This window comes from Melanotaenia boesemani, chromosome 19 (genome assembly GCF_017639745.1).
Source record: "Melanotaenia boesemani isolate fMelBoe1 chromosome 19, fMelBoe1.pri, whole genome shotgun sequence".
Lineage (NCBI taxonomy): Eukaryota > Metazoa > Chordata > Actinopteri > Atheriniformes > Melanotaeniidae > Melanotaenia > Melanotaenia boesemani.
The window spans coordinates 19,703,691-19,729,805 of NC_055700.1; the positions used below are offsets into that span (position 1 = coordinate 19,703,691).

At 39.1% G+C, this 26,115-nt stretch overlaps 3 protein-coding genes across 4 annotated transcripts; 1 reads left to right on the top strand and 2 right to left on the bottom strand.

Annotated features, from left to right (window-relative positions):
- Positions 1–2,040: 2,040 nt before the first annotated feature.
- On the bottom strand, positions 2,041–8,463 carry LOC121630528 (sorting nexin-18-like). Its single transcript, XM_041970858.1, has 4 exons — positions 7,195–8,463; positions 6,557–6,850; positions 5,178–5,560; positions 2,041–2,395 (listed from the first exon to the last, which is right to left on the bottom strand). The coding sequence occupies exons 1-4, from the start codon at positions 7,947–7,949 to the stop codon at positions 2,169–2,171; spliced, it is 1,659 nt and encodes a 552-aa protein (XP_041826792.1). The 5' UTR covers positions 7,950–8,463; the 3' UTR covers positions 2,041–2,168.
- Positions 8,464–10,560: 2,097 nt separating this feature from the next.
- LOC121629531 (SOSS complex subunit C-like) lies at positions 10,561–13,677 on the bottom strand. Of its 2 annotated transcripts, none has more exons than XM_041969157.1 (4): positions 13,333–13,677; positions 12,824–12,920; positions 11,142–11,214; positions 10,561–11,053 (listed from the first exon to the last, which is right to left on the bottom strand). In XM_041969157.1, the coding sequence occupies exons 1-4, from the start codon at positions 13,355–13,357 to the stop codon at positions 10,955–10,957; spliced, it is 294 nt and encodes a 97-aa protein (XP_041825091.1). In that variant the 5' UTR covers positions 13,358–13,677; the 3' UTR covers positions 10,561–10,954. The 2 variants fall into 2 exon arrangements, with proteins under 2 accessions (XP_041825091.1, XP_041825090.1); XM_041969156.1 differs by having other exon boundaries at positions 11,142–11,229; positions 13,333–13,675.
- A 712-nt stretch (positions 13,678–14,389) lies between these two features.
- On the top strand, positions 14,390–26,016 carry snx30 (sorting nexin family member 30). The gene is made up of 9 exons (XM_041970262.1): positions 14,390–14,780; positions 16,603–16,818; positions 18,325–18,435; positions 18,527–18,685; positions 19,191–19,380; positions 20,812–21,011; positions 21,470–21,559; positions 21,945–22,097; positions 22,463–26,016. Exons 1-9 carry the CDS (start codon positions 14,646–14,648, stop codon positions 22,538–22,540), a joined length of 1,332 nt encoding a protein of 443 aa, XP_041826196.1. The 5' UTR covers positions 14,390–14,645; the 3' UTR covers positions 22,541–26,016.
- The last annotated feature ends 99 nt before the right edge of the window (positions 26,017–26,115 follow it).

Sequence of the window (26,115 nt, forward strand, 5' to 3'; positions counted from 1 at the left end):
GTGATGAATTATATTTAGAACGAATGAAAGAGGAAGGAAAATGTGCAATCTATTTGGTGCTGAAACATCTGTGGTGACAATATTATATTCGACTTTTGAAATTTGATAAAGGTGGGAGGTGTGATGATGTCATGACGAGCTATAAATATTCAGCTACAGATCAGGATGTGTGACTCCTCAATCAGGAAGGTTTTGGCTTCCTAAAGAGCTTCAGTTGCCCATAAAAAGTCTGCAAAGTTAAAAAGCCCAATGTCCAATGTAAATAGAGTGAGTCATTGCCACATTCTGAACTTCAGGGTTTTTCTTCAAATGCTGTACATACCAGCTGGAAACATCTACATAATTCCAGTGTATTAGCAACTTCCCCATTTCTGACCAATCAGATTATATTAAATATTTGGACAGTAAAAGCCCAAAAAGCTATTTTAGCTTTTAAAATACCTGCTAAATTTCTGAATATATAATGAACATATTTTGGGTTTTTAAATATAAATTCAAAGCACTGTTCAAAAGAAGTGACACAAGTCAAGTAAATCTATAAATGATATTCTATGGAAAAAGCCAACAATACAAATACATGACTGAGACAAATTCTGTTTTCATTTATTTGCTGAAATTCACGTCTATTTATCTGATTAAATGACATGTCTGAAGACATTGTTCAAAGCAACAACCAGGATGGAGGCTTGTCACATTTTAAAACCTGTAAATACCAGTTTCATCCCAGGAAGTAAATAAGTCACACCTGAAATGTTAACATTTACCAGAACTACTCTATGTTTGTGGAAAACTAACAGCAGGAGAAACTGCAAACCACTGTGGTGAAAGGAACAATAGTACCTCGCTCACTTATATACGATATATTTGCTTCAAATTTGTTGAAGCATACTGGTTATATTTGCCAGATCTTAACTTTTTCAGTAGGTGCTCAGCCTGCAACTCCCTGTTGATTAAATCCAAGGAATGTTTCTGCAAGCCAGGCTCATTATATCAGTACAGGATGTATCCCCAGGACGCAAAGTTTCCTGGTTCAGTGACAAAATAATCCTTGTGTTAGTGTTCAGTGAGTTGGTAGGAGATTACCACACCAAGTAGAGCAACTATTCCTAAAGCTGCTATGAAGAATATAAACATGTTTGACCCCAGATAATATCAGAAATGACAGAAGTAAACAGCTAAAACATTGAGGTGAATGGGCTGGCACCAAGTTTCACCAATTTCTAATATTTCCTTTTCAATTTGAAACCCTTTGCCCTTGAGAAAATTCAAAATATAAATCACATAAAATGTCCATAATCTTTTGTTTCAGTCTTTCACCTAGCTTACAATGTCTGTACCCTCTGAGCCTGACCTCTGATTGCTGAGTCAGATGTCGGTCTGTTCCAAAGAAATGAGATCTGTACATCTAAATGAGCTAAAAGTGTACAACATATGGATTATAACATACTGAAGGACTAACTGAGTTGTGAGAGAGATTAGACATCAGAAGTACAGTAGGTCAAATTTCAAGCCGTGGTGAAAATCCGACAAACAAATGGATTAAATGGAGATTATGCCATCTTTGCCTCCTTCTACGGTCCACAAACATCTGCATACTGTGCAATCAAACAATACTGGCAAGGTCATTCAAGTAAAAACAAACACATGGTGAGATAACAAAGACCATTAAGGTTAATTTAGTCATGTCCTTTTAACACAAAAAATATTATTTAGAGAGTTTCCTGTCCTTGTTTTTGTTGAGTTAAACATATTTTCCTGATGGAGGACTTAGAAGCAGTGGAGGCAGTGACATGACCAAGGAACTATGATTCAAACGGCAGCCCCCCGGCAGACTGAGAGCAGCTGTTTTAAATATACTCAGCTGTCTTGCTGAGTTGCAAGATGTGTCTGGAGAGTCAGCAAAATCCCTGTAACTGGTACATTCATCATAGTTGTTTAGATAATCCAGCAACTTGTTATTTGGCCTACTTTTTTTTAATGAGAGGTACAGTTCTTCCAGCACTACCATATGCAGAAGCCATTGTAGGTCAAAGTTTTTTGTTGTAAAGAAGAATGAGATGTTCTCCAGTACAAGAGGATGTATGCATCAGTCGATCCTTACTATGTCTTCCTTTAATCCAAAATCCTTTATGCTCTCACAGTCCACGACAACAAGACTTTGTTTCATTCTACTGGTCTTCGTCATATCTCTGCAAGGCATCTTCTAGTTTAGTAGTTATCTTCTGGAAGAAGCTGATCTGCTGGCGGAGGTGGTGCTGCATCTGTGAGCGAAAGTCTCGTACACGTGTGCGGTGGAAATGCTGGATTTCTGCCAGTGTGGCGCAAGATATAATGTTGCAGCGGTCGTGAAGCTCACCTTCCTGCGTAGGACAGTCTTTCACCTTGGTCAGTGCACCTGTAACAAGATAGGTCAAAGTTAAACTGGAAATTTATTCCAATGACAACTAAATTAACCATTCTAAAGCATTCTGGTTTTCTTGCTGGGGTAAATTACTTAAATCTAGTCTCAGTCTCTAGACTCAGTCAAAACTGAAAGTCTATTTGAAATCTATAATTAGATTCTTAATTTAATGCCCAGAGCTGATGACAAGTTGACACAGGTTTGACAAGTAGAAAAAATCAAAACATTGCCCTTTGAGTGTTCAGTTTGCTCTGAACTATTTGTTAACTTTACATTTTCAAGCTTTTGTCACTTTGACCACAATCTTGTGAACATCCAACCACCATGTTGCAATGCCAGACACATGAAATACTGCTTCACAAGTGAACAGTTTACGTTTTTAACAGCGATCATGATACAAGATTGGTGAGGCTACGTAGTTGCAGTTTTCAGTTTGTACCACTAGATGTCACTACAGCCAGCATGACATCACACTTGAGGAAAAGTGGCTAGCTAAAGGAATCTACTACGATTGTGTGTGAAATATTACAGACTTTTTACAAAAATTAGCACAGCAAAGAGCAGTTTTAATAGCTTGTATGGATCCCAGACTTTTGACTTTCAAATGGAAGAAATAGTCAGTCTGGGATTTATCTTTTTTTTTTTTTAGCCTTAAACCATAAATACCATAAGGGAGCCAAGTAGGAAAATTGGGAGAATTCCCAAGACCATAATTTTTTAACACTGCAGGAATGGACAGGTCTTTGGATTTTTTCCATAATGTCTTGACACAACCCTGGGTCTGAAGGGGAACTCAGAATAAAGCACTTACATGACAAAATGTAAAGGAAATGACGAGCAAGCTGGACCTGACCTCACATACAAATGCTCTCTTTTGATATGGTTCTTCTTTTTCCACACAAATCAATAAACACATCCTATCTGCACTAGTGAACCCAAAACCATACAAAAAAAAAAAAAAAAAAAAAAAAAAAAAAAAAACTTTGCTTTCCTCATTTCCAAGGCGATTACGGTGCTGTAATTTGAACTTTTGTACTGCTGCGCTTGTGGGAAACTTCCATCAGAGAGAAGGAGGAAAAGAAGGGAGAAGAAAAAAGAGGAGGAGGGGAACCTAATCCTGAGGCTGCGCCATTCTGCATTCCTACAGTCCCAGGGCAACATGGGACAAGAGGCCCAGGAATCTCCACTCATTTAAATCAGATGTAACCTATGCACCACACAGACAGAGCTAAAACTGCTGACAGTGTATAGAGACATTTAGGTCAACAAAGCAGTCCACATTTACTCCCCATCCTCTTTTGTGCGCTGCAATGCTACAAATTCTTCTAGTTTAGCTGTTAGTTCCGAGAATGCTTCGCTCTATATGAGACAGACAGATCTTTGTGGAACGCAGACCTGCTGAGAGAGGATTGAAGGTTGGTGGCTATGAAAATGCAAAACTTCTCTAATCAAGTTTTCATTTGTGTGCAGAATCAGGGAGAGTAATTCTTCATCATATTAACTGCGATGGAAAGTGGAATGAAACCAGACATCAAGTATGACAGCAGAGCAGGGTACGAAAGGCAATGAGGTCAGAGATACAGAGGTTTCCAATGACAACAGGGATATGTTTATCTGGACTGATGATGTGATATACCACATCCTTTGTGAATTCAAGAAAATATGTCACTGATGTCATTTTGGTAATTCTCCTGCTTTTTCACCATACATGACAATTTTTCAAGCGTGCCCCGGCTGGCTCAGTATGTCTGGTTGCCCCGTTACATACAAAGTCCAACAAATTTCCCAGCATGTCACATACTAGTAAATATAAGAAATCTGCTTATTTGTTGAAACTTCTTAGTGGGGCATAATACAATATATTGCCAAAGGAAAAAGGCAGCAACCAGTCAGTCACAAGGACTTCTGCAATTCAGGCTGTTTCCATAGTTTTGAGCTGTGATTGTATCATGAGAACACAGCTTGGTAGACTATAGAAATGGTGTCTCTAGGTTTGGCAAAAGTTTGGACTCTGCATGCCAGCAGCAACTCCCTCCTCCCCAACCTGCAGGGAACTAGCAAACTAATTCCTCTGCAAATGCTTTGTAAATGTGTGCGTTTGTGTGTGTGCATGTGTGTGTGTTTTGGAAATGAACAAGTAAAGGCCCTCACAATACACCATAGTGCTACAATGTGCCCTGGGTTTCAGTTTTCAACCCACACTGACACTGCAGCTGGGTAAATGAAAGCAGATGTTGCTCTTGGTGTGGAAACAGTCAGAATCTGGGACGTTGTACATTCTCTTCCTTTATGCTAACGTGATTAATAAATACAGAGGTTATGGGTCTGGTAGCTGTTAGACACATTGGTTAATATTTTTCTTTAATGCAAGTAAAAGTAATCTGTTTAGTCTTTTGTTTCACATGAAATTGCCGTCTGCAGAATGAAGGGCCAGGGGCCTCCTGACAATGAACGCTTCATTTCAAGTCTTGCTAGTTGCTCATGAAGCTACTCTTTAACCTTTTTGTGAAGCCTGAGAAGAACAGCCTTGTGTCTCTTGTCTCTCTTGTGAGCAAGTTAGATGTTTGAATTTTATGCGGGTCTAACATCTGTTGCATACTTCTTTCATTGCTCACCACATGATTCAGAACAAGTTCAGATAGATCAAAAAGAAAAGGATAAAGACTTATGACTGAAAAAGGAAATGGTTAACTTAAGTTTTTGGACTTTTTTTTAATGCTGCGTGCAAAACAACATTTGGATCTCATGTAAGCAAATAACACACACACTTCCCCACCTTTCTGCACATGGATGATGTCAGGGAAATTGGCCAGATGTCCTCTGTACAGGTCCAGCAGGTCAGAAATGGGGTCCAGGTCTTGGCGTGGCTGTTCTGCAAAATATTCTCCTATCACCTCATACGTATCGCCGGTGTAGGCAATAGCTTTGTTCAGGCCTGCTGAGTAGGCCTGCTGGTCCAGCTCAAAGGCTTGACCCAGAAATTTAAAGGACTGTCCAACTTTCTGGTACTCCTTTTTGAACCCTGTTATCTGTTTGCGAGCAAACTCGTTAATGGCCGTGTTCACGACCGTGATGTTCTCATCCATTTTCTTGGTGAAGGTCTTGAAACCTTCAATCTTGCTCTCAACATCCTGTAGGTCCAGAGGGACAGCAGGAGGGCTGATGCAGAAAAAGACGGGAAAAGACAATCACTTTGCACCCTGTGGCTTTTTTTCTCCCTCTCACTAACATCAGAGCCCTTTTCACATTTCAACATTTGCAACACACACGTTAGTGCCTCACGTGGGGTGTAGAGTTTTAACAAGGGACATACGCTATGTTCATACTGCAGGTCTTTATGCTCTATCCCATTTTTTTTTGTGTGTGTAGTTGTTCATATTATAATTTAAATGCGACCCCCATGACTCCAACACTGGCTATGTATCTGATTTAAGACCACATATGACAGCGGCCTGCAGTCAGAATTAATATATAATAAATATCTGTAGTGTGCTTTTCAGACAATCATTAAAAAAATCTGAAAGATTTGGGCCACTTTAGCCTGCAGTGTGAGTTAAGCTACAGTGTACATGTGGAGGTTGGAGGGATTATGGAGAATTAAAACACAGAACTTAAAGCTAAGGTACTCGAGTCCAGTAATTATAATGTTTCTGGCCCATGGGGAGCAGATCTTGTTGCATTTCTGTTGACAAACCCAATTTTATTTTCAGAGGCTGTTTAATTAGATTTACTAATAGACACCAAACTACTTGATAAAGTTAATCATGTTGGGGTTTTAAACCCCCTTTAACAATGCTAACCACATGTTAGAAGACATACTTCTATCCACAATGTTAACAAATCCCACAACAGTAATAATAATGCCAGGGGGAAATATTTGGCTAAAGCCTCATGAGGCTAACTGATCATCCAACCGTTTTCTATCCCCTCTTAAGCCAATTCAGGTTAGTTCCCTAATGAAAAACTCCATCAGATAAATGACACTGAAGCATAAGAAACTTAAAACACTTAAACGGGCACTTAGTTCCACTATATTCTAAAGCATTACTGTGTAGAGACTTGAAGTGTTTCTTGAGTCTACTTATGAGCTTGTGATAAAACACAGTAATTAAGGATTTTAACTCACATCTTGTACAGTTTTACGCAAGCCACTACCTGATTGTAAGGAAGAAATTGGCCCCGACCAGCTCATCCCTTTCTGCCATCCTTTTGCCCATTTTCCAGGCCTTCTCATTCGGCCCGCATGTTAGGAAATGCTGGAAGACATCACAGTGGGCCAACACAGGGTGGCTGGTCATGTGATTCATCCACCATATCAGACCTTTTCTCCTTTTGGAGATGAAGTCCTCTTCGAAGCGCCCCGTGGCCTGTTTCTCAGGGAGGTGGGGCACAGACATGACAGGAAAACGCTCCACGAGCCGAGCGTAGAGCCAATCGAAATGTTTATACCTGCAGGGAGGACGGAAGCAGAGAAGATTTAAGGATTCACTAGGAAAGTCTGGAGGGATGAAAATGCATGAGGAGTGACAAGAGAGGGGAAATATGAGCAGAGCAAGTGTAAGAGCCTTTTCCCAGGAGGCTGAATACAGACAAGAAATCAATAGGTGGGAAAAGTGCTGGGAAAACCTCAGACAGGAGAGAGGAGAGGGCTGTAGATGGCACAAGTTTTGACATTTTGTGGAAACAACTGTGACCACAGGAAAAGCTACAGAAACATTTAGTTAGAAAAGGCTTTGCCATAACTGATAAATAAATAAATGGAAGAGGATGAGAAAGAGGAGGGAAAACTGTACCTGCGGTTGACTTGTACATTGGTGTGTGTCGGTGTAAGGCCGTAGGACATGTAGCTCTTCATGCCTTTGAACTTTGTCTGCTTGGTGGGGTCATCAATGGTGCATGTGAATGGATAGGGATCCTCCTGCCACTCTGGTCCGTGCTTTCCCATCACCACGCAGATCCTGTCCCCATCCTTCACAAAAGCCGAGGCCTCTCCAAGCAGAAAGGCTTCACCACCAGACTTGACGAAGGTGGAGAACCTGTTGAGGTTCCTCCCAACTGTTGCCGAGCTCTTTGCCTGCTGCTGCTGTTGGGCGGTCCCGCGCCCTGGCAAGGAGGTGGTAACTGGGTACAAGGGAGGGGTGGTGCCAAAGCCCTGAGCCACCTCTGGTGCATGAGAACTGTCATCCCAGTCATCGTCCCAGTCATCATCGCTGCCCTGACTGGTGTGGAAGCTGTCTCCACCACTGCCAGCCCCAAACCCTCTTTGAGATTGAGAGTCGGATGATGTGTGGGAGGTGTGAGCAGGAGACTGGGCTTTGGTTTTGGGTGATGAGTAGCCATTGTTGCTGGTGCTGGAGGTGATGTGGTCCCTGATGATCTCAACATAAGAGGCAGGGAGGAGGCCAGTCTCCCCCTTGCTGTTCTCCCCCTCCAGCCAGCCTTCCAGCTCCTCCTCGCTGAACAAAGTAACCATCTCATTCTCTGCTATGGAGATCTCTCCTGGGTTTTCAGAGTGAAAATCGTACAACACTCTGGCCTTCAGCGCCATTGTCTCAATATATTTGTGGTTCTCTGTTTGTGCGTCCTGTTTTCCTCTGTAAAGCTTCCTCAGGAACTTTCTTTTCTGGCAGGATTAAACTTTTAAGACCTCCCTCGGGAATTAGGAAAGCGGCAGCGGCAACAGCTGAGCTACTTCTCAACTTAAAACCAAATTCAAACAAACTCTTCTCCACAATTTATGTACAAAACAAGACGTGAAACAAACAGCCTTGAATCCGACACCCACCTCTTCTGTCTCTCCGCTCCTTTCGGTGGGTTCAGATATCATTTGTTTCCATGCAGAACTCCAAGTCGGATAAATGCAGATAAAATCCACATTCACAAGCCGAAGAAAGAAGTCGGTTTAAATCTGACGCAGACCAACTTGCAACCGTTGTGCGATAGTTTTATTCCTCCGGATAAAAGAACGTCTCTCTCAACTCCTCTGAAGGAGATGCTTGTGAGTTAAAGGCTTCAGTCTCAACACGTAGTTGACTAACGGAGGGTGGAGCCAGGAGCAAGTTCACACATGAATAAACGTGGCCTTTACAGGAAAAACCCACATAAACTCAGAGTTATGAAGCGAGATTAACTGCGTCTTTTTTGCTTGTCTTGTGATGTCATTATCACGTCACCGTCTGTGGGATTTCTTGCTTAATATTAACCAGATATTTTTTTTTTTAAATATTTTAGTTATAGAAAGCTTTTAAAGCTTTATATAACATTCAATGTTCCGAGTGTTGGTTATGTTCTAAAGTCCACGTTCAGCCAAAGTTGTGTTGCATAACTGTCATTAATATCTGAGCAGAGCTGAATCAGTTTCTTTGCGTTCTGTGGAAATTAAACAAACTCTCAGATAATCTAGAAATTATCACAAAGTTAACCGCATTCAATCTAATTTACACAAATATGTGTGAAACACATACCTTGATAGATATTTGAAATTTGCAGGTCTTGTAATGGTCTAATGCAGCTTTTATTATAGCTGGTTTTCATGTAATTTCTCAAAGAACTTATTATTTTATTGAAAATATAGAATATGACTTTAATTTATTTAATTAATTGATGAAATGTATTATTCTAATAATCAAAATCCTTATTAAAGTGCACAATTTAACATGTTAATTTAAGTATTACAGCGTAGTAACCGTCGTGCGTTTCCCTCCTTGTCCACCAGTAGGCGCTGTTGCTTCACCCAGTAACAGGTTGGAGCTTCTGGTTGCAGGCAATAACTTCACTTTGAATCCTACGAAAATTTTACTTATAATGTCACAATTCAACAGGGTTGGGACATTTCTGCGCACCTCAACTATCATACAGGAGATTTGTCTGAGTGTTCAAGCAGTTAAAGGTACAATGTTTAGATTTATTGGATTAAAATGCCGTTCATTAAAATAGCTCGTCCATCAAAACATTAGAGGCTTCCGGAGATCATAGGAATAAAGACTTAGATTGGGAAGAAGAGAAGGTAATATGTAAAGATCCTTTTATAAGATTAAGTCTTGGTATAAAATATGAAAAGAGGTACAAATGTGACTGATATTGAAGCTATTGGACCCCTAATATGACTATTAAGAATGCAAGAAATAGGTTGGAGATCTGACACACTGATAACAGCAAATTCTGCATGTATTAAACACTAACTCATGTTTAAAACCAAGCTCATTAAGAAAGCTGAACTCTACTGTGACTTTCTGCTGGACAAACTGCAGCCAGGTTTAAAAAATTTACCTGTTGATGAATTATTGATTCTGCTTTTCTGTTGTCTGTTTATTTTTCCCTTGAAGTCATTTAAAACCATGTCTAAGGAAATAAAAATGTTATAAAAAAATACAGGTGAAGTTAAAAAAAAAAAAAAAAAAAAAAAAAAAAAAAAATCAAGCAGCATAATGCTATTTTCCCAATTGGATGTTCCTGCATGGTTCCTCTGAGGTGAAAAATAAATGTATCTACATAGTTGTCTTCCTTGAGTTTCACCAGTGTCCTACCATACATCTACTGTAACTGAGCCCACACATGGCTGCACCTGAGGTGTTTTATGATCTGGCTTGGTGGGATTATAAGAAAATGCCAGCAAATTGTTCACAAAACTACCGGAAGGTCTGTGATGCAACACTGAGATGACGCTCACGAAGAGAACTGTTGCCTGTTGAATCAAAGTCAGTTTCATATAGTCAACAGAGGCCAAAAGAACCTCTGCATACCTCTGTATAAAAAAGGATAAACTCAAATATGTGTCAATAAAAGAAAAAAAAAACACTGTTGGAATTTTAGTGTCTGATCCCATAACAAAGCTGCATTAATGTATATTGTAAGTACACCTGTAGAGATGAAGACTTAAGCTTCCACTCCAACTGATACCTGCTTATGTAGTTTTAAAACATCTAAGAAACTGACACTTTCCAAGGAACTCTCTCTCGTCACCTGAGCTGATGCATGATGCTGCAGTCTGGGGTTCCTCTGAATTTCTACACCAGTAAGAACCACTTCACTGTGTTTACTCAGACTACTTTCTAACGACTGTCTAAAGTAGCTCTAAAGATATTTGGATAATTGTAATAAATTATAATGGAAGCTTTCTTAAAAACCTCAACAAGAGAAAAGATTAAAAAAATATTTATATAAACTGAAAATCAGTTGCATGAAACTACTTTATTATCCAGATATGCAAAGGAATCCCAAATACATCACATCATGTGCATCAGATGGTATCATCAATGCCTTGACAGACAGCAGAGCAGGACGGCCTTTGTGGTGTTCGCCTCCTCTGGAGAGTTTAACAGGATGTTTGATAGCCATCTGGAAACTTCTTCTAACCGCTAAACTCAGCAGCCAGCTTGTTGGTCTGCAGGATGTAAAAGAGAAAGATTCACGCTCCCCTGAGATTGTTGAGATGAAAACAGACTGTTCATTATTCACGGACTTAAGAGAAGAAACCAGGGAAGATGTGGCATTTGTGCATCAAAAGAGCTCTTTCTCAGAAAGGGAGATTGGAGGGGGGGGGGGGGTCAAAGGTCACGACTCAGGGTCCAGGCGTGGAAGGACAGGAAGGATGAGGTTCCCAAATGAGGAGTCTTGAGTGATGAAGAAGCCTGATGAATGTGCGTGTGCATGCTGAAAGCAAACACAAAAGCTGGCGTTATTTTAAGTGTTTGCAGACTTACAGACTAAATGGTAATCATGTTGCACTTCTGCATCTCACCTGCAAAGCAGCTTTCTGCTGAGCAACGATGTGCTGCTGCTCTGCGTTGTCTCTAAAGTCCTTTACACTTGGTCTGGACAGAGAAATGCTACAGGGTGAGAGGGAGAAGTCTCAGCCAGGAGACACATACATTATCAACATGTGACTCTTTTCTGTTTTATTACATCAGACTAGGCAGGACTGGAGCCTTACTGAGTCAACGAGTTTAAGTTTTGATGATTTAATCAGTCATTATTTAGATAAGTAGTTATCTCTCTCAGTTAGCTTGAACTGATTGGTCAGAACAGGATGCTGTTATTTATGTCGATCCACATCTTAAACATAACCTGTATCGCTGCAAATTAAGTTCCTCCTTTATAATACAGGAATCAGGCACAGCAGCTAAATTTTAGTTGTCAATCAATCTTTATTTATATAGCACTTTCAAACACTACGAGGTACCCAAAGTGCTGCACAGGTAAAATAACAACACATAAAAACATCAAAACAACAATTAAAAAAAAAAAAACAATAAAAGAGAAACGATAGTAAAAAGCCTGGCCTAATGATGATGCTCTCTGGAATTAAAAGCCAATGTAAAAAGATGAGATTTTAAAAGACATTTCAAATCATTCAAGGTTCTGGCAGACCTCACAGAAAGAGGGGGACCATTCCAGAGTTTAGGGGCTGATGAGGAAAAAGCTCTGTCTCCCCGAGTCATGAGTCGAGTCCTAGGGGCTACTAACAGCATATGATCTTCTGACCACAGAGCTCTACAAGGACGGTGATGGTGCAGAAGCTCAGACAGATAGGGAGGAGCCAGACCATTTCAACATTTAAAAGTCAAAAGTAAAATTTTAAAAGAAATTCTAAAAGAGACATGCAGTCAGTGAAGGGAGCACAGTCCTGGAGAAATGTGGTCCCACCGTCTGATCCCCGTTAATAGGCGGGCAGCTGAGTTCTGGATCAGCTGTAGACGGTGGAGGGAGAGACTGGTCAAACCCAGAATAAAGGAAGTTGCAGTAGTCCAGTCTAGAAAAGATAAAATGGCCTTTTCTAGGGCATCACGATAAAATCGAAGACTGGACTACTGCGCTGACCTGCCTGTCAAATTTGAGGTTAAAATCAAATAAAACCCCAAGATTTTTAATAAAAGGATGGGTAAACGAGTCCAGAGATCCAGCAACACTGACTATTCCTAGTTGTGATTGTTTTAAACTTTTTTTATAAACTTAATATTTTAAAACTCGATATCTAAATCTTGATCATTCAAAACATGTCTCAGTTAGTCTGAAACGAACCTGCATTTTCATTCTGTCAGTCCCGCTGACAAAACCAGCTGGTTGAGCCATACATTTAATCATTTGGGGATTTTCTAACTATTCTTACAGTCAGTGAAAAGTGAAAACCATTGTTCAGTCATGCAATCAGTGACTGGAGTTAAAATCTTGACATAATCACATCTTATTTGAGCAACATGTTTCCATTTTAATACGATTAATTATTTTTAAAAAGGAGAAGGAAAAAAACAAATCCATGTTGAAACAGATGTTAATACTGATGTGTATTAATTTCCATTTCTTTTATTTTAGCCTTTCTATCAATGTTTTTTAATACATTTCAAATACACAAATAAATATTGGAATGAAATTAAGGAAGGAAAACACAACTACTGCCTTCCATATAATAGTAAGCTTTCCTACCTGGCTCCAGGAGTGTTCATGGACTGAGTTTGTATCAGCCGCCTCCTCTCTTTCTCCAGCTCAGCCAGGATTGCAACCCGAGCCTTGTTTGGGAAGGCTGCATTACAATAAATTACATTTACAATAACAATAAAGGCAAGACATTAAAAACACAGTGTGGTGAAGGACAGTATATTATTTGCAAACTAATATCTGGATTCATCTAATATTGGACAAAATTAATTGAAAGCCGATGACTACATTACCTTCAAATTAAACGTAATATTCAATAATAAATATACATAAATATCGTAAAATAAAATATATGTGGTGAGCGAGAGAGATCATATAAACAGATAATCTATGCAAATATATTCATTTTACAGAAAGCATTAAGCCCACTTAGGGGGGACCAAGGGGTAGCACAGGGGATTCACAGTCTGAAGCTCCGCCCCTGTCACAAATAGCGGACTTAAAAAAAAAAAAAAAAAAGAATTAAAAAACGGCAACATAATTTACCAAACAGTTACCTTGTCCTGGAGGATTAGTAGCCATGTAAGTGAAGGCAGGAAGAGTCAAGTCGGGATAACAAAGAACAAAACGGATAGCATTAATAGTTTAAACAATTTGTTTGCGTTTCCTTCCACGCTGATGTTGCAACACGGAAGATTGACAACGGTAAACGATAAACGTACTTCTCACTTGTTAGTTCAAGTTGAAGTTGAACACAATCAATTGCACAATATTTGCACATGGACACTACTATTACAACAAATGAGTGTTTAAAACTAATATAAACGTGTCGGTTTTTGGGCGTGTGGTGTGTCGTTTTTAGCTTGACACTGTTACGCCGGTTTCTTACGTAGATGGAATAAATAGCGAAGAGGTCTCACTCTGCCACTTCCAGTATCTAAAAGCAACAACTCTTTGGTGAGGGGTAAAATAGCTGGAACTGGTACAATACAATTCCGACTACGTTCTTGTTAAATTATGACTTTTTTTCAGTTAACATTACGACTTTTTTTCTTGTAAAATTAAGACTTTTTTTCTCAAAATAATGCAGCTTTATTCTTGTAAATTTACAACTTAATTTTCTTAGTGCTACTACTTTTTTCTCGAAGCCTGTGATATTTTTCTTTGTGTGGACCTAATAATTCATTGTAACTCATTTAATTTACTTTGATTAGTTTGAATAATTTACTTTGACAATTGAACACAACATTTGATGAGGATATTGCTTAGCTTACAAGTAAACATCAAATGAAGATAAAATAAGTGTACATAAAAGAGTAAAATAGATTATGAAATTGATTATCAGATCACGTTAGCTTAGCTGGCATAGAAAAAGTTTTCTTTTTAATTAATTAATTTATTTTTTGTTGGTGATGAGTATTACCAATTCAGTATTTTCATTTAAGCACTTTCACATTCTACTTTGAATTGTTTTCATACTGACTGTTAAATAGTTGGTTAAATGTTAACCTGTGCTATTTGTTAGTACTATTAAACTACAAAGTGAACCTGTGAAAGTTAAGCAGAGTGGTCAATTTCACTCCCCATTTTACACATCTTCTCAATAGATGATCTTAGATTGTCATTGGTCGGTTTTTGTCATGTGACATACATGTTTACATCCGGGCTCTCAAAGATTAACTTCCGGAGCTGCGCAGTGTTCGTCAGCTGACAGTTGTGATCAACCAGAGGGTTAACATCTTAACTGAAGAGACCTGAACGTTAGAAAGAAAAAAGGACTCTCTGGCTTTGCTCGCCCTTTTCCGCTACGAGGAAGAAAGGGACAGCTGTTAACGTAATAAGCGGCCATATCCTTTGGCTTTCCGCCGGAATGAGTGTAGGCGCTCCGAGAGGCCTGGCCAGCTCGGGGCAAAAGCCCATTACAGAGATCCTCCACCCGCTGTCCGCAACCGAGGAGCCGCTGTCCCCGGCGCCAGATGTCACCATCAGCGTCAGAGAGGACAAGGTACGATGTGCTTGGGCTTCACTGAGACCTTTTTTGTTGGTTTGGGACCAAACACGGCGTGGAGAGAGGACGCCTAACCCAACAAAACTCGGTTTCCTAACCTTTTTTTCCCCCTTTTTTTTAAAGACTGGTACCAACGTTTATGGGCTAAATCCATTAAATACGCAGTGTAGTACCCATGGAAGTCACAATTTTGTTTGTTTATATTGTTTGCATTCAAATGTCATTGCACTTAGCTGGAGGTGTCCAGCCTTGAACCATCTGAGTTTGGAGTACTCTTATACTTTTTTATAGTTTAACCAACCAGCATGTTATTACGAGGAAACACCAGCAAAAGCACAAATAAAATAAGAAAAGAGCGTTGGAAATTATTACTGATTTACATAATCCTACAGATGTAATGACATAAAAAGTTGGATTATGGATTATTTTCTTCATTAAACTGACTTTGATACATAGATATAAATTCTCATCAACCTAGTGTGCTGTGTAAACAAAGATGAGCAGTGCAAACACATCACGTTGATCGTATTCTCCCTAGTGTAACAGCTGTAGCCTTCATTTGTGATACTGCAGTTAATTATTGTCAGTGGGGATAAAGTAACGCATATGTCAAGGTTAAGTTTTTTTGTGTAGTTCTGCTGTCCTGATCCCAGTACATAATAACGGAGGGAGTGACCAAGGCCATGATCCCGATTCCACCCAAACAATATGTCAACACTTTTTAATACAGTTCGATTCTGAGGGCAGGTGATTTATTTTTCAGCTTTTCTGCTGAATCACAGTGAACTGCTGCTGAACAGAAAGATTGGCTGTAACTGTATACAAAGTAAAAGCTTTTAGGTGAACATTTGTTCTGTTTAGGCTTCACTAAATGACAATTCATAACATTTTGGGGGACACAGCACAGTGTGAAACAACCAAATCATCCAATTTCGCAACAAGAGTTTTAAGTAAATCACTATACTTCCAGTTTTTACTAATTTTTTTTTGGGATGAATACAAGTTTATGCATTCAAATTTTAGTCATATTCAGGTCTAAATAATACATCTTCCTCCTTCTCTGTATAATGCATGGCTGTTTTGCTGCCCTGGTTGTTCATTCACCATGAGGTCATGATGCAGTGCAATGCAATTATCTGAACTGTGATCACCAGAGCAGGTTAGCACCATAGTGTTAAACAGAACACTTATATCAGCAGTAGCCTGTGTGTGTGTTTTCTTTCTGTGTGCACAGCAAAGAGTTTAAGTGGTTTGGAGAAATGTTGTGTGTGCTTGTGAGTGATAGAAAGACAAAGATGAAAGGAGAGACAGACGGACAGCATTTTTTATCATGCTGACTGAACTGGAAAGATGCTCTCATATCTATTAAAAAACAGAAATTAAGGTTAAACATTCACATCTATGAGTGCATAAACTTTACTGTGTGTTAAGATGAATGTTCCTCATGTGCCCTTGTCAACTTTGAATGTGGCCTTGTTGTGTGTGCTTGATTTGTTGCTTTAGAAAGTACCAAAAAAATTAAAGGTGAGTCAGACCAGTCCATGATTAGATAGATTTTATAGGCATACAGCTGGTGACAGAATCCTTTGCTTTCCCACTGTTGGCATTTCAAGCATTAAAACTGTCCAAGCATGACATATCCACAAGTCCTCCATTTCTCCACTGGCTCATCATTCAGTTTGTCACACAGCTTTAACAAAAGCCTAGTTGGCACTGAAAACCAACTTCATCCACATTACAATCAAACTGTCTCCTTAGCTCTTTGTTTTTGGTGAAAGCATGTAAATATGTCATCTCGGTCTCTCGTGTGTTCCCACAGGAAGTGGGGCTGACCAACGGCATGCCGGTTGAGGTGCCGAGTCCCGCCACTGCCTCGCAGCTGCTTAACAGGCTGCAGCTGGACGACAACCTGGACGCGGACGCTATAGACCCCTACGCCTCCAGAGAGACCCGTGACCTTCTCGTCACCGTTGATGACCCAAAGAAACACGTCTCCACCATGGAGACATACATCACCTACAGAGTCTCCACCAAGGTAATCCAGCATATGCTGACTTGGATACTCATGGTTTTCCTGCATGTTTTACTCCAAATGTGTTTTATATTTTTAATTTAAAACTGACTTAAGAACCTCAATGTTTGATAGACTTTTACATTATACTTCATTTAAACTCCAACTCTCTTCATCTGAATTTAAAATGAAATTTTTTACCTTTTAAAACAATTCCTGTGCCTTAAAATGCCGAACATGTAACTCTCCTTCCCCTTAGCTACTTTTAAGAAATGTATATATATTGTGTTTTTACAGTTTCATGATGAATAAAATAAATATCACTGATGCTTAACTAGTCAAATGTTGGTTTAAGTAACTAAAATGAGTCTTTGCTTTGCCTCTGTGTGCTGAGAATGAAGACATTTCAAAAGGACATCTTTTGAACAGCCTCATTCAAGCAACTTCCGTTATCATGTCACATTGTTAAGCCACCCTCACTGTAAATATATAACCAGTCAGCATGCCTAAGAAAAGAAAAAAAAAAGCATCAGCTGATCTCAGCAATGTGCAGATTTGAAGCTAATTAGGGCTGTTCAGTGGAAGTTGTTTGTCAGACTGTGTTAATTCTTTTTTTTTTCTCACATCTTCCAAGTTGCTAAGTTTAAAAACTGCAATTCATGCATGTTAAAAACAAAACAAGCCTTTACACATCAAAACAGAATTATCCCCCCATCCATTCTGTGCAAACAGAACTCTCTCATTTCTGTCTCCAAGCTGAAATTAGGTTTAAAATATTAATAGTAATAAATACCTGGCTTGATTCTGCTGTGAGGAAATAATATTATGGGGATCCATCCACACCAGGAGCCAGTCCACCCAAATTCTACAGCGACTGCCGCTGTGGCAAGCACCCCTATCAGGGCAGACCGGGGCTCTCACCACAGCCATAAGGCTGCAGTGTAGGGCCCCTACCCAACCAGACAAGGGCAATCACCGTGGCAACAACCCCCAGACAGAGCAGCCAAAACCCCTGGCGTGGAGGATCCCCGTGAGGAAAACACTGGGCCTTAAACGAAAATTAAATGAACTTAAATTGTAAGAACAGTTAAGAATGTGACTAAATAAATAAATAAATAAAAAAGAAGTAATACAGTTGAGTAAAATGAAAAGAAATTAACGTAAAATAAAATTAATTCCAAAGTTCAAATGTGACTGCTGATAAACAGAGCACGAGGACCACAGACGTGCCCTCCCAACTCTGCCTCAAAGAACACAGTTTGTCCCAACAGGAGCTTTTGAGGATTTTCTGTTGCTTGATGAAAGGCACAGATTCAGAGGGCGACACTGCCTGTAGCTGTTAAGTGGCGTCATGACAACAGTTGCCATGTGCACCGTGCTACTTTGGTTCAGAGGCCGCAGACAAATGTCCCAGCTTGATATGAGCAGAGTGTTAATGATAACCAGAGCTTATGTGTCTTTTTAGAAGAAAATGCTTGATAACACTGTTTACGTACAAGAAAACAAACATGCATTTATTTCTTTTTCCAGACAACAAGGATAGAGTTTGACCTGCCGGAGTACTGCGTCCGACGACGCTACCAGGACTTTGACTGGCTGAGGATAAAGTTGGAGGACAGCCAGCCGACCCACCTCATCCCCGTAGGTTACACACATGCTTTGATGCAGCCCTCTGCCCGTCTTTCTTAGCAAGAAACTGCTAATTTGTATTCTTTCCTTTTTTCATCTCCAGCCGTTGCCCGAGAAGTTTGTGATGAAGGGCGTGGTGGATCGTTTTTCAGAGGAGTTTGTGGAGACGAGAATGAAAGCTCTGGATAAGTTCCTGAAGCGAGTTGCGGACCATCCCGTCCTATCATTTAACCCCCATCTTAATGCTTTTCTCACTGCCAAGGTATGATGAGTCTGTTAAGAGTCCAATAAATCAGCTACAGTGAGCCATAAAGAATGCAGTCCCGCTGATACGTGAATATAGGAAGACATAGAATTTGAAAATGTAGAAAAGAAGCCCATAAATTCCAATGCTGCTCCAAAAGAAATAAAGATTAAGCTCAGCAGTAATCTTTCACTTGTTTTTGTGTTTTTTGCACATTTGTCATGTTTACTGATAAAAGCTGACCCACAAGACAGGACTTTATTGATTCCTTTGGGGAAAAGGTTGTTGCAGCAGCAGAATATGTAGACTCAACAAAAGCAAATGGAGCATGAGTTTATAAGGATAATATGAAACTTTCTGGGCTAAATGGCTCATGAAAAGGAAAAGTAGCAGGTACAAGGTGCAGATTCAACAGTCTGTTACACATTTCCTCACTGAATACATTAAAATTAGACTTGTTTTTGAAAGGATGTTTTTGACGCTTCCTGAGATTATGTGTTTTGCTGTTGCTGTGCATCTGCAGGACCTGAATAAGCGTCAAGGTCTGGCCCTGTTGACCAAGGTGGGCGAGTCAGTGAAGCATGTGGCAGGGGGATACAAGCTGCGGGCGAGACCGGCTGAGTTCTGTGCCATGGGAGAGTACCTGGAGACTTTCAGCCAGAAACTGGGAACCATCGATCGCATTGCTCAGAGGATCCTCAAAGAGCAGTCAGGTATCAGAAGCATGGAGCCATTTTTTTATTCATTTTTAAAAATACCTTTTCTTGTTTTTATTTTTGGGGGACATTTTCCCCTTTTATAGGACATTTGTTCATTATATAAAAAGTTGTGACTGATCAGAAATGTCGAAGAGTGAAACTTGGATGTCCCAGCGCAAGTGAATGCAGCATGTGACTGGATGCATTTAACAGCAATCAGCCGACCCAGTGGTGTGGGAATGAAACAATACTCACCGTTCATCTGCTGAGAACTGCTGCTTATCTGAAGTCAAAGCTTCTCCATTTTAATTCAAACCAACCAACACCAAGTAGAAACAAATATATACGTTTTTTTTTTTTGTTTGTTTGTTTGTTTTTTTTGTCATATTCACCACTGTGTGTCTAAGTGTTCAGCTTTGGTCAACACAAATCAATTAACATAAAATAGTAAAGATACTGTAAAATGAGGCAGCTCAAGGCTGCTTAAAAAAATGTATTATCTGCTTTTAAACTGGAATTAAATGAGCTTTGGTCTGATTCTGAAGTCTAAATATTAATAATTAATTCATTATTTAGCTTAGTTGTATAGTAACTTATTAACTGTAGAATTCTTCAGTGTAATGCAACTCAAATTTGGACCATATCCTTGCATGTCCTTGCTTTTGAAGGCCACATTGTTTTGCAGTGTAAACCAAGGACAAAAGGAATTTTAACAGTTTTGCTATTCAGAAAGAAAATGCTAAGGACAGAAAAGGAGAACAGATAGGAAATGGACATCAATTTGTCATGACAAGAAGTAGAATTTTGGCTTTATATGGCTGCATCCACAGCCATGTTTGTCTTTGGAACTCCAGTTTTTTGAGGAACTAGGAAGCAGAGCATACAACAAGGGATCTTAGCTTTAAGTAAACATCTTAGAAAAGTTTTGCCTGTGTTTACCTCATGTCATGTGTAATGGTATTTATTTAGTCTTTTGCTCGGTTGGTGTTGCTGCAGTTGCTTGTGTGAGTTTATCTGCTGTATTGACTGTAGGGAGTTTTTTTTGGAGACCTTTGCGCCTTGAGGGCGCATGGTTGATAAGTGCAGGCCCAACTCACGCATGACAAGTTTTTCTGTAAATATGTGTGATGTGAAATACTCCTCATCACCATCTGCTCGGGTTGTTGATGTGCTTAATCCGAGGCAGCCTTGTTTCCATGTTGGAGGAGATAAGATGGAACTCTTATGCTGTAGCTGTAAAAAACCAATGGGCCGACATGCTGCTTAGCCGTCACCCTTTGTTCTTGTGTAAATTTTAAATGTTAATTTTGTAACCTGACATACAGACACCCCCCACCCCAAAAGAAAGAAAAGTTTTGCTTAGATTTGTATTCAGTACTGTAGTGTTAATTAAAGATCTTCTTATATATTTTTTATTGCTCAGCTTTACCTCTTCTCTCCTGCCAGAGTACCTAACAGAGTTACGCGAGTACGGATCTGTATACTCCAGCTGGGCAGGCTCGGAAGAGGAGCTGCGGCGCCCCCTAGAGGGTGTGGCCGGTTGCGTGACGACGTGTTGCGGAGCGCTGGAGGACCTGAGTGAGAACATGAGCCAGGACTTCCTGCCTGTACTTAGAGAATACATTCTTTATATCGAGTCCATGAAGGTAAGAGGGTTAGCCGAATTAAAGCAAGCTAATTGGCCTTCGTTTTTACAGATTTTGAATAAAAGCAGATAGAAAATAGGTGTGATTTAACCATAAAGTTTGCAGGCGCATATATGAATATGTTTAATATTTAACCAGGTCGTGCTGTTATTTGTTTGTGGTTGGGATCAAAAGGAAAATGCATGCCTCCTGCTACACTATACATGGAGAAATGAGCACAAAAACACAAATGATTTCTTTCCACCACACACTCAAAAAGAACTGCATCATCTTTGATCCTGACTAGAGGAAGTGTCATCTGAGATTCTGCATGTGTCATGTCCTGTCCTCACCAAGCTCTTGATTCAGCATTTATCTGTTTAACCGTTTTTGCATTTTTCATGGTATTCTCAGAACTACGCTTTCACGTTAACATCACAAAATGAAACGGTGGTGAAATGTTTTTTTTCTGATTGCAGAATGTTTTGAGGAAGCGAGATCAGACTCAAGCAGAGTACGAGGGCCGTCTTGAAGCAGCCATATTGCGCAAACAAGAGGACAGAACGCCTGTGAGCCTCCTCCTTCCTCTTTATTTTACAAATTTTAAAATACGCTGTTGTCATTTCTGGGTGTATACAAATTTAATTTAAAAAGGTTTGTGGCATTATTTCTAGCTTCTCATTTTTAGAATTCAAAACCTGAGAATTTGCAAGTTAATTTTTTCAGATTAGCTGCCAGGAAAATGAGATTATTGTTGGTATTTAACTAAATTTATACCCATTGTCTGTATTCTACTTCTGCTGAGTGAGCATATGTCAAAACCTGTGATCTCATGCAATCCTTCCCTTCAAACTTCCTGCTCTACCCACACCCATGTGATTTAGGTCCTGTAAAAAGTAGTCTTCCACTGAGGCCCCTGTAGCTGTAGTTTGTTTTGATTCTGTTTTACTGTAGATACCAGTGGAGGTAGAGAAATGCCAGGACAAAGTGGAGTGTTTCAACGCAGACCTAAAAGCAGACTGGGAGCGCTGGCAGAGCAACAAGAGACAAGACTTTAAACAGCTTCTAATCGGCATGGCCGACAAAAATATCAACTATTATGAAAAGGTAAGAACTGTGTAGCAACTTACAAAACAATAATCCAGATCTCATTTAACTGTTTTGCTTAATTAAAGTACACAATTTAAGACAAGCTTAATACAAGCCATCGGACAATATATTATATAGTTAAATATTTAGGTAGTAAGCTATCCATTCATGTTTTTTCAGAACTGCTTTTTATAGTTAAAAGTCTTGCTAAAAAATGGCTAAAATAGGCATCTGAGTGGTCTCAGTCCCAGATTTCTTACCAATATGAAGATTGAAATGCAACCCTAAGCACAGGGACTATAACCTGAGCCCACACTGCTAAGAATAATTTGCTTGTCTTCACATTTACCTCAACTGATTGCCTGTTCTTCTCCACTCTGCAGTGTCAGACGGCATGGGAGTCACTCATAACTCTCCTCCAGGATAAACAGACTGAGGAAGAAATGAGTGACACGAACTGAAACATGTCATTTTTGTCTCTGTACAAACACACACACTCTCATGCCAAGGAAAGACCAACGCAGCAACAGATTTTAACTGCAGAACTTTGCCTCTGTTCTCCAGTGAGACAATTGTATGGAGGGGAGTCATGCACAGATGATCCTGTGAAGGAGGTAACGAATGAAGGATTGAAGGACAGCTGGAAGAGAAGAAAAACTTATATATAGACACCCCTCCCCACCCTCTTCTTTTTTTTTTTTGGCTGCTTTTCCTATGAACATTTTCTACTTCATAGTTCCAGCTAACACTCGGTTGCCAATGCTGGTTGTGTTTATTTAACCAGTCTTGGAAAGACACATTTTTATTCTACTCTCCATTTTCACTTTGATCCAACTAAGAAGGGAAACTCTTGTGGAAAGCTTTGCCTTTAAAGGCAGATTACGGAGCGAGAGTATGAACTTTCATAAGTTTACGTATACAAAGATTTTTTTTCTCCTGCTGATTGTAAAATCCTCTGAAAACATAACGCTAAAGCTTTGTACTTAAACAAATCAAATCCAAAGAAGGTCCATACCCATTATTTCTCAATAACTCACCCCTTAATTTCCATATATTCTCCTGTCCCTGATCATTTTCCAATAGATCATTAACTGTAATCCAGTTTCTCTTCCAGCTAGCTAGCAGCCACTTGAAGCATGCTGTGGTGTGTATGTTTGGGTTCCACCAGTGAGGGTACTGACGGTTGTCAAGGTTAAAATATGTTGGTTTTTCAATGGAAAACTTGAGGAATTCTCAGCTAATTTGGCCTCCACACACTTACAGATAAGTGGAAAGCAGGCCGAGCTGCGTTGAACCCTGACAGCACTTATGTGTGCGTGTGTGTGAGCAGCATGCTGAGGTTTATCAGGGAGGAGAGTTTATGGAAGGTCGATAAAAGCTGAGCACAAATACAGAGATTAGATTTATTTTTTAAAGAATACAGAGCAGCAGCTCCACCTTGTGGTGAAGCTCTTAATGGTTTTCCTTTTATTCTTTTGATACTGGTACGTGTTTTGGTTTCTCTCCATATGATAATTTGTCATGGCTGTTTAGGCCCACTGCAGACTGGGATTCCACCAGTTTTTATGAGGTAAACAGAACGGTATGTGGATAATAGAGACTGCATTGGTACTTTTGTTCGTTTATGCTCTGTCAGCACATGAAAACATTTGACTTTTGTTGAGGAAATATGCTTCAGTTACAAAAATTCAGGACATGACCTGTCACTATACAATAGACAGAGTTGAGAGCTATCAGTGGAACATCTGTCTACAAAAGAATTACTGGAATATGACTTAAAAAGACTGGAAAACTTAAAAAGTAGATAAAAGGGAGGCTAGAAAAAAAGTTGTGAAACTCCTTTCACTGTAATACAATTTAGACTTGAAATTTAAAAGTTGGAATTTATTATGAGACTAAATAAGTCAGAAAAGTGAAAGTCCTGTTTCAGTGTAGTTTGGTGAAACTCTGGCACAGCAGTTTGATATTGTGCTTTTGTCTGCAGACTCGGAGAACATTGCAGTGCTGCAGCTCAGTAGCATTCTTTGGATCCCACGTTTTTTTGTTACCTTGTTATGTATTTGGAGTTGCTTTAATGGAAAAATAACCCCACACTTCATCACATTAATTAAAATTTTCCCTGTTGATCAGAAATGGTTTTCAGCAGCAGGAAGAAGATGAAGCTCAGAGTTTTTTCCCTTCAACTGTACGGCTAGACCATAAAAAAGTAGCAAAGACTTGACCAATGAAACCAGACCAGACATCACCACAGATGTTTTTTTTTAGTAGTAGTTTTTATTGATGCCAGATTATCTGTCCTTCTTGTAACCATACTTAAGATTTATAATTTGTATAATTTGTTTTGTCTTCCTCAGCTATGGTTTCCTCTTATTTTCAGATATCAGTAAGGGGGCACACAAAAAAATTTAAATAAATGAAATTACATTTTCCTTTTAGCCATTTTGAAACCAGATGAAGCATTGTTCAGATCACTCTGATTCAAACTTAGAGCAGCTAAAATAAAGGTTCTGTTCTACGGATGCACTGATGCCTAAAGGCAAAGTTATCAATTTTACAAAGAAAAACAGCAAAATTCAAATACACAATAAAGAAAAGAGTCAACACTCCAAACAAGGTGTCTGGATGGCCTGTTTTTTTTGTTTTGTTTTGTTTTGTTTTTTTTTTCTATATAATGCTTACCTTAGATCAATTTAATCTCCACAGTACTTTTATTAAAAGGACACTTCAGGTATGTTTAAAGTTTTTAGTGGTTTAGAAAAACGTATACCCGCAAACAAAGCAGTTTTCTCTCTTGCTTACTTGGAAAGAACATTGAAATTAACTGGTTTTATAAAGCTGATGCTTTATAAAAAAATGGAGCCATTTTTGATTGAATCAAGGAAAATCTTAGCAAATGTGAAATAAATGTGTTTCTTTCCAAGAAAATTCTACATTTTTCTCTTCTACTTCAGTCAGTAGCTACTGCTCACTGTAACACTAATCCTGGTGCTCGATTTCGATGTGAGAAATGTAGAATAAAAAAATAAGCAAACAAATCTGAACATTTCTGTTAACACATGGAAGGTAAATTTGGTCCTGTTTGGTTTACTTGATTGTACTTTCTATAACTAAGTACCGTGAGTAGTTGCAGTTTGAGTCATTGTAAAAAACAAATGGGTATTTGTGCATCCGTAGACCTTTGTTGGTTAAATGAAGTAGCAATTTTGACACTTTACAGAAATAAGACTAGCTATAAATGTCTATAAAAATACAGGAGAGCATTGCTGGGGTTTTATGAGTATGTGAAGATAAGTTGCATATTTTTGAAGGGACTGGAGATGAGCACTAATGTAATTCAGATATGAGATGAATTTCATTGTAAATGCACATGGGAACCTCAACAGTAGGTATGTTTTATGTGCTTACTGTACTCCTTAATCATAGCCATTGGAAAAGCCCCATCCTATACTGTGTGCCTGCTGGTTTTGTTGGGGTTTTTTGCACTACACATGTAATTGCAGCTTCTTAAATAATAATTTACATTTCTTTGGTTTGCCAAAAATTGACAAACTGACTGGTCTCAAGTTGGTAAAGACATGTTTATGGTCTTTTATGTTTAAAGAAAATCTTTCTAAGCCAAATGTTCTCATCTTCTCTTCCCTTCGTCCCTGTGAAGAATCACACATGAAGATAAAAATCTGATTTTCAGCAGGGGATCAACCAGTAGAACCTGTATGGAAGTCAGATGAGTTACAGACGTGTGAATCCGATCTTCGGTCTTCTGTTCTGCTCCAGTGTGTATTGTTTACGTTCCTTATTGTATATTTGAATGTTAATAACATTTTGTTGTAATTAAAGAAGCTTGTATACGGATGTTTTGATGCAATTTATCTTTACAGCGAAGTTTTTTTTGTCTAATATATTGGACCAATAATAAAAAGAAAAGTTTGATATTTTACCAATTTTGTTTAAATGCGTTTCCTTTTTGCTTCCGTTTTTTTTTATTGCATTTAAAAATTCAAGTGTATAAAACGAAAGAAATGATTTTACAAGGATG